This window comes from Leptodactylus fuscus, chromosome 1, assembly GCF_031893055.1.
Source record: "Leptodactylus fuscus isolate aLepFus1 chromosome 1, aLepFus1.hap2, whole genome shotgun sequence".
Lineage (NCBI taxonomy): Eukaryota > Metazoa > Chordata > Amphibia > Anura > Leptodactylidae > Leptodactylus > Leptodactylus fuscus.
In genome coordinates this window covers 129,930,313-129,946,620 of record NC_134265.1, presented here as the reverse complement: position 1 = coordinate 129,946,620, position 16,308 = coordinate 129,930,313, and the positions used below count along the sequence as shown (strand labels likewise).

General features: G+C 41.3%; 1 protein-coding gene across 1 annotated transcript; it reads right to left on the bottom strand.

The window, feature by feature from the left end:
- Positions 1-4,054: 4,054 nt before the first annotated feature.
- On the bottom strand, positions 4,055-15,460 carry SDR39U1 (short chain dehydrogenase/reductase family 39U member 1). The gene is made up of 6 exons (XM_075277304.1): positions 15,351-15,460; positions 12,638-12,744; positions 8,914-8,996; positions 6,263-6,384; positions 6,026-6,175; positions 4,055-4,705 (listed from the first exon to the last, which is right to left on the bottom strand). Exons 1-6 carry the CDS (start codon positions 15,364-15,366, stop codon positions 4,287-4,289), a joined length of 897 nt encoding a protein of 298 aa, XP_075133405.1. The 5' UTR covers positions 15,367-15,460; the 3' UTR covers positions 4,055-4,286.
- Positions 15,461-16,308: the final 848 nt, after the last annotated feature.

Genomic DNA, 16,308 nt, shown 5'->3' with positions numbered 1-16,308 from the left:
GTGTACTCGTCTGAATAAAAAATATATTTTTAATTTGTGTTGCCAGTCATACTGCCAAATAGGTTTTACTCATTTAGGCTAAGTTCACACGGGATGCAGTACGGCGGATTTTGGCACAGACAGTGACGCGGGGACCTGCATCACTCTCGGGTCAAAAAACCCGTCTGCCACGACTGTCGCGGCTTCACCCTCCGGAGCAGGCTCAAATGAATGGGACGACTCCGGATGATAATACCCCTTTAAAGGGCAGGAAGGTTCTAAACGCCTAAAGTCTAATCCACAAACATTATTGTATATTCTTTGCATCTGTGGAGCAAAATTGTAATGTGGCCACTACTAATATTAGGACATGATGACGCTCAAAATTTGACACAAGAAATATAATCTCTTTAGGGCGCTGGTCTTTAGGAGAGGTTTCCACAAAGACTGTATGGTGTTTGGGGCATCTTGAACAATACTCAGGTGTCAATTTAAGTTTCGATTTATCCTATTGGTGGACTGGATGGAGATTCTCCATATGTTCTGCTGAGGGACTAAAGGAATAACCAGATTTACATTTAATCTGAAATTGATATCACATATAATAGAAGAATTTATGGTTAAGTGTACACCCCAGGATAAATTGGCTTGCTTTGGCAAATCCATGCCTGCAATCTATGCTTATGTCCGATTGACTCCATTATAAAGAGAATCTGTACAGTTTTTGTTTTTTTTCATAAAACCAATGCTGTAAAGACTTGCATTTATGTGCCAAAATAACAATTTAAATTGTTTTTCCAATAACAAATCAAAGTACTAAAAGTGTGCCGCTCTGGATGGGTGATATCACAGGAGTGGCATTACCAACAGTGAAGCATGGAGAAGATTGTAGGGCTGAGTGGCTAAAGTAGTGCTCTAGTTCGCTGAAGGTCTTTGCCCTGTGTCTCTTTCCATGAACGTCAAGGTTGTTTTTCTTCAACACTAAAGAAAAAGTGACATACATAAGAGTTTATCACTGTAATGTGCTCTGTAACATGGTAGTGACAAATATGCCTGGGATAAGTGGTAGACTCCCTTTAAGTAGATATTTCAATAAACTTTCCATGAATGGGAATTTTTTCTTTCTGCTTTTATAAGGCTGTTTCCCTGCTCCCTTCCCTCTGCTAGAATGACTTTTACTGTGAAAGTCCCCATTGTATCCGTCTGAAGAAAAACTGTAGGTCACATGACTCAGATGACATGTCTATAGAAGCGTATGCGGAAAATGCACGAGACAACCAAAGAAAGGCTGCCTTCACACGGAGTAACGTCAGGCTGAATTTGTGCTTATTTTTACAGGCGTAGGAAAAAAAAAAAAAAAAAAAGTGGAGCGTTTACACGAGCAAAAAAATGCTGCGTATACGCTCATAGTAAAAAAAAAAAAAGCCACGTAAACGCAACATTTTTTTCCTACGCCTGTAAAAATAAGCACAAATTCAACCCGACGTTACGCCGTGTGAAGGCAGCCAAAGATATGCTTAGACTGATGCTGAAGCTCTCTATAACAACCAAAGGGCTTTATTCACATTCACAGTACAGTTCACTACTTGTCTATATTATGTCCTGTATTATCCCAGGCTTGTTTCTAAGAGAGAGTGGATTCTTCTGTACCCCTGTGAGCAGCGTATTTGAGCTAAAGTCTACACAACTACAAATTCCATATGTAGCATGCAGAAGGGGAACCTGATGAAAACTGCAGAATATAAGCAAAATAATGACCAAAAATAGTGTTACTCCTCTAGACACACATAGCAACTTATTCTGAAAAGTCAAATGAAATATAAGGTAGTCTTTAAAGGGTAAGTTATTGTAGGTTTGTGTTCTGAATGGGGCAACGTCCAAAACTGCATAGGGGGCAGCCTGGGGGTCACCACAATTTCTATCTTCTGTCCAGCTCAGAACAGTGGCAACAGGGTGAGAGCTGGATGGACTTTCTTCAAGACAGGGATGGAGGTCTGTGTGGGGAGGTAAAGCATGAAGGAGCCAGATAGGGGTGTAGAACTAACCTTATTGACCCCCCTTCAGATCATGATGCTGACTTGTGAGTGGGCATGATGCGTTTTAGAATCCGGTGAGGAAAAAACTAAAAATTTTTGTGGCCCAGGAAAATAAAGTCACCTAGTTTCATACAAGGATTTTTGGTTGTCACATCCAATAGTTCTAGCATTGAGTGAAAGAAAGTTTCTCCATTCTTCCATTGTCAGTAATGTTGAATGGGGGTTGGCTGTTTGGTTTAGATTGCTAAACCAGTCCTGTACTCTGTGTATCAGCCATGATGGAGAAGTGGGCTTGGCAAATCGAACTGAGCCAAAAAGACAGCCCCTATTCATTACAACACTGACCCATTTTCAAAACCAGACTGGAAACTTTAGCCCCTACAAGTGCCCCTTGTATTATTGCAACACTGATGTAAATATTCTCCAGTCAACATTCCAGTGCCTCATATAGGCCTCTGATAACTTACAATATGCTATTCTAGGTCTTTTACTGTTAAGATCGGATGGGTTATAATCCGGCTTGTCTCTTGTTGTGTATTGGACAGACAAAGGATCTGATCACACAGTATTAAATGCTCCTTGGGCTGGAGAAAAAATAAAAAAAAATTCTATAAAAATGTGGCTCTAACCCCAATTTTTGCATTTCCACAAGGGAATAAAAGAAAATGCACCCCCTAATTTGTTAAGCAATTTCTCCAAACTACAGAAATACCCCACATGTGGATGTAAACCAATGTATGGGCACACTGCAGTGTCCAGAAGCTATTGGGATTTTGGAGGAAAGATTTTACTGGAGAGTTTCAGGCACCATGTTGTATTTGCAGGGCCTCTGGAGTCCCAGAATAGTGGAACCCACCCCTACCAAAAAAATTACCCCATTTTGAAAAAAAGACCCCTGAAAGAAGTCAAGCAGTATAGTGAGCATCCTGCAAGTGTTTCATATTTTTCCCCCACACCAGCAAGACATGAAAAATTACTGTGCCATTCGTTTGTAGGGTTTAAGTAACCTTTTCCTTGTTTCCTCTCTATTTGTATTTAGTTTCATTTTTTAATAGCTAACAGATTTATAACTAGAGGGAAATGCTAACACATTTATGACCTCATGTGCGCAAGGGAATGCACTTTATCAGTTTAGGTTTCCTATCACAGGCAACATTCTGCTGGAGCATGTAAATGTCCTGTTTCTATTTCTCAGGGACAGATGGTGTTCGTAGGTGGGTTAAAGTACCCGATCCTCAATTGGGGATCATGGCAGTTAATGAGTTAATTGATTTTTGGTAAAAAGGACTGAGCACTAAGCACATCTGTGGATTATACTCTTATTGTTTGTGGACTCTACCATGTAAAATTTGACAAGTCTCTATAAGGGCAAGTTCACACGGAGATTTTTGGTCAGGATTTTGAGGCCGTACTTGCCTCAAAACCCTGACCAAAAAGACAGCTCCCATTGAAATCAATGGGAGCTGGTCAGGTGTTTTTTTTCTGGGAGCCAGCTTGTTCCAGCTCCTGAAAAAAGCAGCAAGATGCTTCTTCACGCTGTTCCGCCTTGCGATTCGGCCTGAAGACACTTCCTCCCGACTAGGCCGATTCATTGGGCCTAACCTGGAGTGGAGTGGCTGCCCGTTTTGTTTTGTTTTTTTTTTTTTTTAACCGGAACCTGAGGCAGCCTCCACCTCAGGTTCCGGTCCAAAAAACCCCATCTGAACTTCACTTTAGACCTGGTTTCCTTTTGGATTGTTTTGTTTTTAACTATTAATTCACCTGTGAAAAACAAAAAAAAAAACACAACCTAAGGTCCTTAACCATTCTGATATTTTATCCTATTTTTAGCAATATAAAGCACCTTTGAATAGACTTTCTTAATGCTTTATATCATGTAATCTGTTTAGCGTATCATTTGTGACAGAATTCCATGAAATTATGCCAAGAAGCATGTTAAGGAGGAATATTTGTAACTTGTGGAACAACTGGAAATTGTACTGCTATGCCATCTCTAACTCCCATAGACATAACTCAACAATCAGGCTGTTTTAGCAATACTTCCCCTAATAGTTAATGGGCCTCACATATGAACGCCGCCTCAGATAAAGTCATCTTATTCACAGCTACAATTCATTAAACTGCTTTGTTGGTTATTCCAGTGTCCAGAAAATAAATTCTATCAATAACTAATAAATCCTACATCACATTCTCTTTAATTAACAATGATAAAGTACATGACATTTGCACAGAGACAATGAGGAGTATAGAGGTTTGAGGTTTTGATTGATTCTAGCTCAAGAGTGCAGCAAACGTGGAGTCAAGGTCTGGATAGAGAAAAGAGAATCCACTTTGCAGGGTTCTTTGTGGGACCACACGCTGACCCTGGAGCAGCATTGGAGCTCTGTCATTCCCAAACAACAACTTAATAGCAAAGCCTGGAGTGAATAAGAAGGCAGGGCGTCCAAGTGATTCACTTAGTGCCTTTGCAAAGTCAGCATTGGTATCATTAACTGCAGAGGGTGACACTGCATTCAAGACGCCACCAAGTTTTCCTTCCTGTTCAATAGCGTAACATACAAGTCTGCAGAAGTCTTCGATATGAATCCAAGGAAATGGCTGCTTTCCATTGCCAAGTATACCCCCAAGACACAACTGGAATGGCAACAGCATCTTTGGAAACGCACCACCTTTTCGACCCAAAACTACGCCTAGTAAAAAGAAGAGATTTATTAATTTACATTACTGTAAGAAGAATTTCACAAGCAGATGCTCCTCAAACTCCGCAGCATAAGCAAAGTAGTCAATGGCAGAAAAAGTGGTTCACTGCAGCGCTTGAATTTAAGTGTATGGGCACATTTTAGCAACAGTCAAGGCTGTTTAATATTATACATGCTTCTCCCTGGCTCTGAGCACTACCTACTATATACAACTGCTTCTTCAGGCTAGCTAGAACTAAAAGACAGTTGCCCGACTAGTAATTTTAAAGCAATACCAAATAAAGTGTTTGTGTGGCTGAGACATGGCCAGATGGGCTGGAATATTTAGGGATTCACAAGCCAAAAGTAACAGGAGAAGTGTATGTATGTTAATGACATGAAATCAAATTGTAAAGTAGACAAATGAGAGGCAGGATTGTGAAGATGTTGAATCCTTGTAGGTGCAATTGCCGAGGGATGTAACATAGATCTTTTAATATTACTGAGGAGACAAAGTAATGGAACAGGCTGCACAGTTGGATACAGCGGTCTTGATGGGAAAGGACTACCTGGATGTTGACTGGGTCATAGTTCTGCAAAGGGGAGGAAATTCCTCAATTTGCAGGGTTTTTTTTTTTATGGGACAGTTTTAGATTTAGATGCAACATTGCTGGATCTATCCATTTCTATCATTGCAAGATTTAGAAATGTCGCCGTTCATAAAACTTTCATGACAACCAAAATGTAATCACTTTCCACATAAACTGTAACAAATGTTGGGAGGGAAAAGTCACAATTTTAAAAAGCCAATTTTTCTTGGATAAATCATTCCTACTTTGTGGTGTATTATTACGTTGTATTGAGTGTATAGTATACTCAGTGCCATAACAGTATAGTGTGGGGGCAACACGGTGGCTCAGTGGTTAACATTGCATCCTTGCAGCACTGGAGTCCTGGGTTCTAATCCTGCCAAGGACAAAGCATCTGCAAGAAGTTTTTATGTTCTCCCCATGTTTGCATGGATTTCCTCCCATACTCCAAAGACATACTGATAAGGAAAAAAAAAAAAAAAAAAAGTTTACATTGTGAATCCTATATGGGGCTCACAATCTACATTTAAAAAAATAAAAATAGTATAATTCTATAATCATATATAGAATGTGCTATAATGTGGTTGCCATATACTGCTTGCATGTATCCTAAAAAAAAAAAACAAAAAAAAAAAAAAACACATGCATGAACCAAACTCCTTAAGAAGAAGCTAATGGAGCTCTGTAAAATGAAGTTAATTCATTTTAGTAAAGGCTATGGCTACATGATGGTTTTACTCACCTGGTCGTACTTTTACCAGTTGGGACTTTGTCTTATTACCAGGCAGCTCTGCTGCTTTCTCCCAGTCTTTCACAAGGCAGGACAGAAAGTCTGCATTGCCACCAGGGCTATCTTCAGTATACTGATGGGTAAGGCTTGGAGGATAATATCCTTGAGAGGGCAAAAAGAAAGGTAGGGTGTAAGTATTATAGGCGGGGGAAAGAAAAAAAGGTTTGTAGTGTTACCTTGTCAGCTTACCTACTCCAGTGACTACCACCCAAGTGTGTGGAGGGCTTGTAGACTTGCTAATAGCCTGAGCAATAGTGCGTGTAGTTTCAATCCTGCTGGTAATAACTTCCTCTCTGAATTGCTTGGTCCATCTAGCACAGAAGACAAAGATTTAATAACTAAACACTGGAGGAGTGAGTTATTACAACTCTTAACATCAGTCACGGTAAAAAAAAAATAAAAATTTATATATACTCCTGTGTCCTGCTGAATGGGTCTCTTCTGGAGTTCCGCTGAACCCAATAGAGTGCAATGTCACTTGATATCTATGGTCTTTCCCAGAGGCCAAGAATTGACTTCTGAGGTCATTCAGTGGAACTCTGGAAGAGGCCCTTTCAGCAGAAGGACCTGGCTGCATTGGGTGGGCACCACAGCATCGGCGGACAGGCGAGCATAATTCCCCTCCCACCTTCACTGCCCCCGACATTTAAAAATTTAAAGGGGTTGTCCCGTTTTTCTTGGACAAACCTTAACTTTCGCTCTGCTTTCATACCTTTAATATCTCCTGCCCTTTAGGATCCCAGGTTGGTTTCTGCCACTGCCCCCTCACATCCATCCTTCATTTACCCCACATTAGTTGGTTTCCATTACCGATTTTACAGTTCTGGAAGTTGTTACCTTCTGTTGACATCGTTATGGCTTTGGTCATGAGACCTGTTATCCATTTGATATATTGAACACAAATTTTAATGACAATCCTAAAGAACTTTTTATACATTTCTTCTGTTATGTCTCATGTAAGGGGAAGGTCTGTAATGGGGCCTCATTTTACCATCAGTATTATAGCATCCCTAAAGTGCAGCTACATTAAAGCTGTCCAAATGCCTACCTGAAGTCAAGAGGTCCTTCTGCCTGTTAGCTTGTAAAGGTCAACAGAACCCAGCTCCAGGCAAAAATAAAACCTCAACGCTCTAGTCTGAGGATACATCCCCCCCCCCTCCTAAATTGGGTTCAACTCAGTTTGTTGGACAATGATGCATTCTGTCCTCTTCTTCAGTGAGCAATTATGCCATATGAGGTTAATATAATACTGCCATTATGCCCCTTTGCAAACTAGTATATATATATATATATATATATATATATATATATTATATTTTTTTTTTCTTTAGCATATTACACAGACTGTTCTATCTATTCCTACACTGCATTTTGTTCTGTCACTTACAATTTGTATCATTACATTATCCATATCTATATCCTGTGGGGCTGAACATATCGCCTGTACCATTGCAATACTCGTGTCTCTCTACTTACCATACAATAGCTGTTGTGATGTATACAATTACAGTGGTTACTATTCTTGTTACTTGTCTGATGAAGGTCTCCTTGGACCAAAATGTCACCTTACTCTACATACCGTTTATGCAAATGAATAAAATGTTATTTTGCAACCATTTACGCGTCTACAGAGTCTATTACCAATAGTTTATATGTTTGGGACCCTATTCTGTAACAGACCCGTTGTGCTACCCACATCCATTCTCCAATTGGACAGGACTAGTACATTTATCTTCAATGCCAATAAATGAGGAATAAGGACCTTGCAACTCAAGAACAGGGTCATACAATTTTTAAAGAGGTTTTCTATTGCTAAGATATACCATTAATTTATCATCTGTGAGATCCCTATCCATCCTGAAAATGAAGAGGCAGCAGAGCTGGTATAAAACCGTATTCCCCTCATTGTTCCTTTCTGCACAGTATAGCACCCTAGCCATCTACTACCTACGGTACTATAGCAAGACCCCAAGTAAATGAATGGGGCCGACTAGTTACCTGTGCAGCTGGGAGACCGTGAAAGACACTGCAGGAGAAAGTTAGAAGGGGAAAACTTAAAACAGACAATGCTAAGTCAGAGATGCATTCCCTTTATACATGGAATTGGTGGGGATCCCACACTGATCATACAGTGACGGCCTGCTTAGTAGAGATGGGCAAAACCCACAAGATTTGTTATGATGAATATCTGAGGTTCTCCCCTTCCCCATGGCTTATTACAATGAAGTATACTGGGGTCTCCTCAGACCACAGAGTATAATAAGTGGAGGTCCAGGGGAGATAAATAAACCATTATACTCGCCTCACTTCTTCTGGGCATCTGGTGTCATCTTCAGGCCTCTTGCTGATATCACGCACTCCTGGAGTCACATGGGGTGTGTTGATGCCATGAAGCATCGACTCAGTGTGTATATGTCAAAACACACCCCACCAGGTTGCTGAAGCTAAAACACCGGCCTCAGTGGTGACCCTTGGGGCTCATGATTCAGTCAGAGGTCAGTTGGGGCCTGAAGATGCCAGGACATTGCTAGCCACTAAGGAGAGGAGAGTATAACTGGTATTTTTACTCACCTCCCCTGGAGCTACCACTGAAGGCTGTGCAGAGCTCTGCTACTGATCTTTATCAGCAGCCATATCAGGACTGTAGCACAGTGCTGCACAGCATACCACCACCGATTAATCAAGAGCCCCTGGAAGTCTTCCCAAAAAGTAGGAGTTTAATTATGTAATCCAGCTTTATATGGCTGTACTATAGTCACTGTTCATGTATAAACTACAGAAAATGAGTCATTAAAAATTTAGCACATTTACATTAGAAATTGAGTAGTATTTTGTCTCACCTTCTCAGTGGGTTAAGTACATTCTCTCCTGCAAGGTTTACAACTGCATCACATTGAGGTAAACCCTTCTTGGAAAGGTCGGCCTATCAAAGCAAAATAAGAAAAGTTTATAATTGGGCAGCAGTGTGTGAACTAAGTTTGTTTCCTTGCAGCACCGAGTTCGGATCCGATCAAGTACAACATCTCTTTGGAGCTGCATGGTCTCCCTGCCTGTGTGGGATCTATCATGCACCAAAGACATACAGATAAATCTAGATTGCGAGCCCAACTGGAAACCGCAAATGTCTAAATCCCAGTAGAATACATTGGCACTACAGTAGGTAGAGAAATGAACACTTATTGCACTTTTTTTTTTATACACACACACAAAGATTTTCTGTTTAGTTTTGTGTATAAGTCTTTAGGCTGGTTCACATCTGCACCCGTGTTTGCTTTATGCAATCCTGCTGGGTTTCCGTCTTCTGCCCTGAGAAACTGGACAGGGGACGGAAACCTGGCAGTCAGTTTTCAAACCCATTCAAGTGAATGGGTTTGAAAAGTGAGCATTTTGTACCTGTCTGCGGTGAGGTTTTTTTTTTTTTTAAAAGAAAAACCTTTTCCAAGTCTGGCCAGGAGCACTGCAGGAAGTAGTTTGGTAAATCTACAGACAGCCTGTATCTCCAGTTTCTGACAAAAAGTTCAAATTCACCCATTTTTAAAAAGAACTGTTACAAGTCCAGGTGTACCAAACATGCAGATTGAATTACACTCCCATTCCCCAAATACATAGTTTAGGTCACCTATTAATGTTCCACTTGCAGGGTTGACATTACTTAACACGTTAGGGTTTCCCAATGGTATAAAATAAATTTTTTTTTTAGATACATCGGTATTTTTCTTTGTTTCAAAGACAGTCTTGGCCTGGCTGGCTTGCAGACTGGAAGATGGAGTCAGGATGTCTGGATCACAAGGCGCACACCAAAGACTTACTGTGACGTATTGCCCCTTTTCCGCCCCGGCGTCCGGCCCCACAAGGCGCGAGGACACGGCCCGCACCTCAGCCACCCGACCGCAGCCGCTGGCCCACCCGGCCTTCGCCGCAGGCGGAACCCGCGATCGTCCTTTTTAACTATACCGTCCTCTCCCACAAACCCAGAGAGAGGACCGGGCCTCATAGGATAATACAAGAAGAGCCTTCTAAAGTTTTAACATTTTATTAACCCAAGATGGTCGATACTAGGTCAGCCAGAAATACATATAAAGATATACCCTGGCGGTCACAAGCTTATACGGTTACAGAGAAGGTATGTTACAGTGCAGTGAGATAAAACAGATTACAGAGATTAAGAGATTAGAAACAGAAACAGTCCTTAGGCACCCAGCGATTCCGCAGCCAACGCATGGTACCCACAAGGCAGAAGATACAGTCCATTAAAGACTCTGGTGGGGGCACCGCAGCACCCCACCCCCCCACATAGCATATAGCAATAAAGAGAGTTTTCATACCGATGTAAAAAGTCCATAAATCCATGATCAGATAGGAGTTACATCATAGTCCTCATAATTCCATAAGTCCATTAGCGTTAAAGTAGTACATGGCTCTCCTTCAAAGTCCCTTAGCCGCATGGCATTCTTTGTCTCTCAGCACATGGCCGCTTCTGCCCCGCCCTTCCCCCCAGCAAGGGGGGGAGGGGGCCACACACAGAGCCAACTTGCTCACATGTGTCCAGATGAGAACAACAAGAACAAGAAGCTCCGCCCCAGGTCACTCTTATATTGACCCTGGGCTCCACCCTGAAATGACATCATCAGGGCTTTCGGACCACCCTCTAGCTTGGCAATCAAATAACTATAAATGGTCATAATTCCTTATCACATGAATATACGGTCAAACACGTGTCATGTCTTTGCTCACCGCAAGTTTCCCAGCATATTGACACCAAACATGATAACTCAATACCCTTTGAATAACGAGAACTGGGCCTGGGCTCTTCCCGGGCCCGTAGGCTTAAAGTTTTTGGGTTAAAAACGTGCGTTTCACTACTACGCACCAGAAGATCTAATTGTCATAATGGTAGCATCTTTCCCTGGCGCAATATCATCATAAAACCATAACTGTATGAAGTTCTCTACCACCTCAACCCGACTCCGCAGAGTCTGCTCACATGTGTTAGAACTTTCAGAGCCAGGATGGCCCCCTGCTAAGAATCAAGGAAGTTAGCACAGATATGTTAATGCCATGCCTAGGGTGAGACAATGGCTTTTGATCTTGGCAACTGGCCACAGATAATCAGATTCACCCATTTGGGTCACTAGCCTTCACATCCTACTGAGATAACAAGATTCCTTAGCAGGATGGTGACTTAAAAATGGCAATTACAGACCATATAAGTTATTCTCCAAGATATACAGTTGAGGAACAGTCAACACAATAAAATACATAGGTAGTTATAAATATAGCTGAGAATGATGATTGGGGTCCGATTCATCACACTTACTAATTAGTGGCTGCCTGCACTGAATTCCCATCCTGCTTAATGAATTACCTGCAGCCTGTGTTGCCAGTTGTGGTTACCATACAAATTAGTGAACTAACTACAAAAACAAACACAAACTTTAAAACAAAAGTATACACAATGGGATATATTTATTATGCCTTGTGCCCAAAACATAAGCAGTTGCTATTTTTGTGCAATAAATTGATAATATTTTGCCTTCATGCTGACCTTGCCAGTTCTGCAAGAAGGGTTGTGGAAAAGGCATCAATATGGTGGGTCAGATTTAAAATAATTTATACCAGAAATCTGGCATAAACGTTGTGAGAAATTTATACCAACGGAGGGGCTACAAAGACTGGAACACAGATTCAATGGTTTGGTTTTCTCACAATAGCGTTTGACAACTGCAATAGAATAGGCCATAAAATAATTTGTTAATGAAGGCTCTATAACATTTCTCAACAGGGAGTGAATGGTAATCTGCAGCCTCAGTCACTAGCTGTGGGGGATCAAACCACGGACTAGTCTGCGTTGTTTTTTTGTTTTTTTTACAGTGCCATGATGGAAAATCAGAAGCAATTGCTCATCATTAAACCTTTTCTTGTGAGGTCCCCCCCCCCCAAAAAAAAAAAAGTCAGAACAAAGTTCTTTAATGGTAGTCAAAGTTGTGCACCTTCTAGTAATAAAAACTGTGACCCACACTCATAGCAGGCACTACAACCCTGTTAACTTCCTTAGTAGTCAGAACAGAGCCCATATCTTTGTACGGACTAATAATGAAGACAGCTTCTCTCCTCTAGCCATGATAGATGTACCATAACCCCTTTATCACCAGGATGTGATGAAAGCAAAGCTTTCCCTTCCACTGAGGTAGTCACTTACCTCTTCATAAGACAATCATGTTAAAGAGGTTATCAATGTTAATTTAATTAATGACCTATCCTTAACAGACTGTCAGGCAGCCTGACTTTACACCCCTGCCGATCAGCTGTGGCTTCTACATTTTTACATCAGGTGCTGAAGTTATTCTTACATAGATAAGCTAAAGCTAAGCTATGAGAAATTAGAAGATTGTGGCATGCTCCATCACATGTTGTATTACAAAGGTAGCAGTTTCACATACATGTAAAAACTTCCATTTTTAGCAGGTCTGTTAAAGGACCTTCTAAACAAATGTAGAAAACATGATGTGAATGCCGCCATACCTGTTGTGGTAAATTCCACATTTGAAGCACCATTTTCCTTACCCATGTGATTTGCTGCTGCCCTGGTTGGCGGGAAATTATCGTGACTTGATGACCTCTTCTTTTCAGCAACCGTGACAACGACTGACCAAGAAACCCACTGCCTCCTCCTAGAAAGATAAAGAGTAAATTGTACCAACAAGTCATTCAGCAGGGCAGAGGCAGCACCATAACATTTTCGGTAATGGTTAGAAAAATAAACCTTTGCTAAGAATTCTGTTTGCAGATACTTTACATTGCATTAGGGCATGTTCACACTATTTTTTTTGCAAGCTGAAAACTTCAGGCATTAGAAAGCTTTTTTTTACGCCTTTCTTTACATGATACTTGGTCTCGCTTTTTATTTTTTGTTCCAGCACACTGTATGGACCTGGAAACTTTTCTTTAAAAACTTTTTCTGCCTCCCAAATAATAATTTGTAAGGTTTTTAAAGCTCCAGTTTATGCAAATTTACCTTACGTAGTCACAGGGAGTCAGCACTTCATCTTGCTGGTCACACAGCCAGGGCAGTTGCTTAACCATTAAAATCACATCCACGGGTGCAGTTCAGCAACCACATCACAACTTCTGCCTGCACCACAAGGGTCCAGCCCATGAGATCAACCCCCAGTGTAGAGATTTCATATGCAGTTACTGCAATAGGAAGGGCCCTCTGAAACGCAGGCATTGTCGTTCATACTCTGTGGGTATGATTTAGGGCTAGTTCACACGTGAACTGCCCGCGCGGGTTTTGACACAGAGAGAGACGCGGCGAGCCGCGTCTCTCTCTTGTCAAAACCCGCCCGCCGCGACCATCTCATTCGCGGCTTTCACCTCCGCTGTCGGCTCAAATGAATGAGCCAACATGGAGGGCGCTGCAGCCGGGCGGAAGCCGCGCGGCTTCCGCCTGAAGAAAGAGCATGTCGCTTCTTTTCTCCGCTAGCAGCAGCCCGCCGCTAGAGGAGAAAAGAAGCCCGGCGGTCTCCATAGACCACCATTATAAGGGGAGGTTTTGGACGCGAAATCCGCTGTCAAAAAACCTCCCCTTATACTCACGTGTGAACTAGCCCTTACTGATGAAGTAACTGCCCTAGATGTGGGACTAGCAGACTATTAATAGCCATCACTGACTGAACTTTCCTCTTAGTCAGATGGGCTCTCTTAGGCTATGTTCCTATCGTCATGACATGGTGCTGGACCTGTCATAGCAGATCTAAAGAGTGACCAACTCCATTAGCTTATAATAGGAGCCATTAGAATACAACAAGAACAGCAGTGCATACAGGACTATTCTTGTTGTCAGACATGAGTAAGCCCCCACAGAGATGGTAAAATGTGTTATGAACAAAGCCTTAGTCTTCATTGCAAGTCTGTTGTCTTGCTCAGTTGAAAATAGATACAGCCATGAATGCATGAAGTTTCTACAGTCTGAAACCCAGCCATGGTTTCCTTTCTGTAGCCAGAAAAGCTTCTCATACATACATGTGAAACTGCCTGATTATCCGGCCACAATAAGGAAATCACATCCGTTTATGACAAGAACCAAGCCATATAAAGTTCCCACATTCATTGTCATATCTATTGGAAACTGGTCAAGCCAAAAACTGTCACTTTTAATATGGCTAGAGAAAAGCTTTGAGGCCAAGGCCCACCCAAGTTATGCAAAAGCTGATTTCTTGCTGTGGAGTGGACTGGACCAAAGTCAGGAGTATATGTGGTTTCTTTATATTTGCCATTCCTTCTGTAGACACACCGGAGTTTGAAAAAAAAACAAAAACAACAACCTGCAAACAAAAACAAAGAAATCCCCCCCAAAACCCCACCAGATTAGGCAGAATATCATCCACTTTACAGGTACTGTAAAACACAGCAATGTTTCTGTAACGTGGGGCTTTAACAAAACTCTGCACAGTTTTTTTTAATTATTTACATTTGCAAATGTTAAACTTTCAACTGTCTACAAATCTAGATATGGGTGGGCTTGTGTGAAAAGTCCTCAAGAGTCCCAAAGTCATCTCTAGTAAGTTAAAAAAAATACAATGTCTAACATTTGCTGAAAAGTAAGATTTAGCTACCAGTATTTCCAGGTTTAGGACCAAGAACCCCACCTGAATAAAAATATGCTGGTGGTTTAGTGCCGCCGCCCCTCCCCCAAACCTGGTGATCGGTAGCCTTTAAAGGGTAAACCCAAATGTCGTACTCAGATATGGTTGTCATATAGTTACAAGCACAGTTGTAGACCTTACACCATACGGCAGCACATAACGTGCCTGTAGCTCCCAAATACAGAGCCACAGGGGACTCCACGTGCAGCCATACGGCATCCTTAGGTGAACTTCATTGAGAACCATCACCTGATGTCTTTGTGGCTTAGAATTTCTACCATAAGGATTGCTGGTAACTCAGTCTTTTAAAAGAGGTTGGGCTGGTAAGACAACAGTCATAGGGACAGCAGTGCAGATCTGTGGGGGAATATGCAGCCCTCCCAAGGTATCCAGCACAGCCATTCACAGGCTGCAAGTATTAAAGTGACATACACAGCCTGACAACTCCTCTAATAAGTAATACACATATTACTAGAGGTCCTGACTACTTTACATCTGTAGCAAACATCGAAAAATCTATCAATAAAGTTATTGTCAATGTTAGTACATGAGTTATGTAACATACAAATAAAGCTGGCCAAGGCTCATATTAACCATACTAACTAACAGCCCCTGCATTGCTATCAGCTCACCGATAAGAACCCTCATAGCTACAACCAGAGCAGCACAGTCACGTCCTAAACCTGAATGGGAGAGCTGCTCATTCCCTCATATTATAGCAGCTGCAGGTTGTCATCACAAGAGCTGCGGCACAAAGACACACATCCGTCTGCACTAGAGGATCGCCGAACAAGTGCTACCACATGTTTGTTAATACGAAGTTGAACACGGTAAAATGGCCGACAGTCTGAAAAACTGCAGACACATTTTGTGAACTCATACTCTACCTTGTTTCACTCTATAGTCAGGGTGTGTCAAAATAACCATAGAGACAGATTATATTATGTAGAAGGACTTGTAAACTCAGTTATGTAAACTTGAACTTGATAGCACTCTTCATCGCCCTCTTGTGGTTACTTAGGTGTAGGCATGTTACCCTGCATTTTGGCTTTGTTTTAAGTGTGTGAGGTTTTTTTTTTTTAAATAATCTTTATCTCTCTCATATCAGTAGCGTTAGGAAGGTTATATAATATAGGAGCTGCTCTTGCATGCCGCCTTGTGTTTATTTAGAGAAAAAACATAATCATTATTGCATTTTATTTGCATCTCTTCCATTTTGGCTGTGACAAAGGGAATTAAGTATGTTTAACCCCTTATGGACACGGCGGGTTTTCTTCACTACCACCAAAGAGACATAACTTTTTTTTTTTTTTTTTTTGCTGGACAACTTGTATTTTCAAATGTCACAATTTGATATTCTCTAGCATTATACTAGAAATGTATATGCTCTTGTTTTAGTCTACATTTAAAGGGGATGGAGGGAATAGATGGAAAAAAAACTGTGACGAAGAAGAAAAAAATGATAAATAATATATCACCTTTATTAATTTATAAAAATGCCAAAAAAGGCATAAAAAATGTATAATGTAAGAATAAAAATGGGATGAACAACCCCAATGAGTGTGAGGTCCCCTAAACCACAATCTGGAC

Bases quoted from the DNA above. Each gene is read 5' to 3' on its own strand.
- SDR39U1 (XM_075277304.1), bottom strand. The intron at 8,997-12,637 runs GTAAGGAAAATG...TTGCTTTGATAG, and splicing joins GGCAGCAGCAAATCACATGG to GCCGACCTTTCCAAGAAGGG. The intron at 6,176-6,262 runs GTAAGCTGACAA...TGCCCTCTCAAG, and splicing joins GGTGGTAGTCACTGGAGTAG to GATATTATCCTCCAAGCCTT.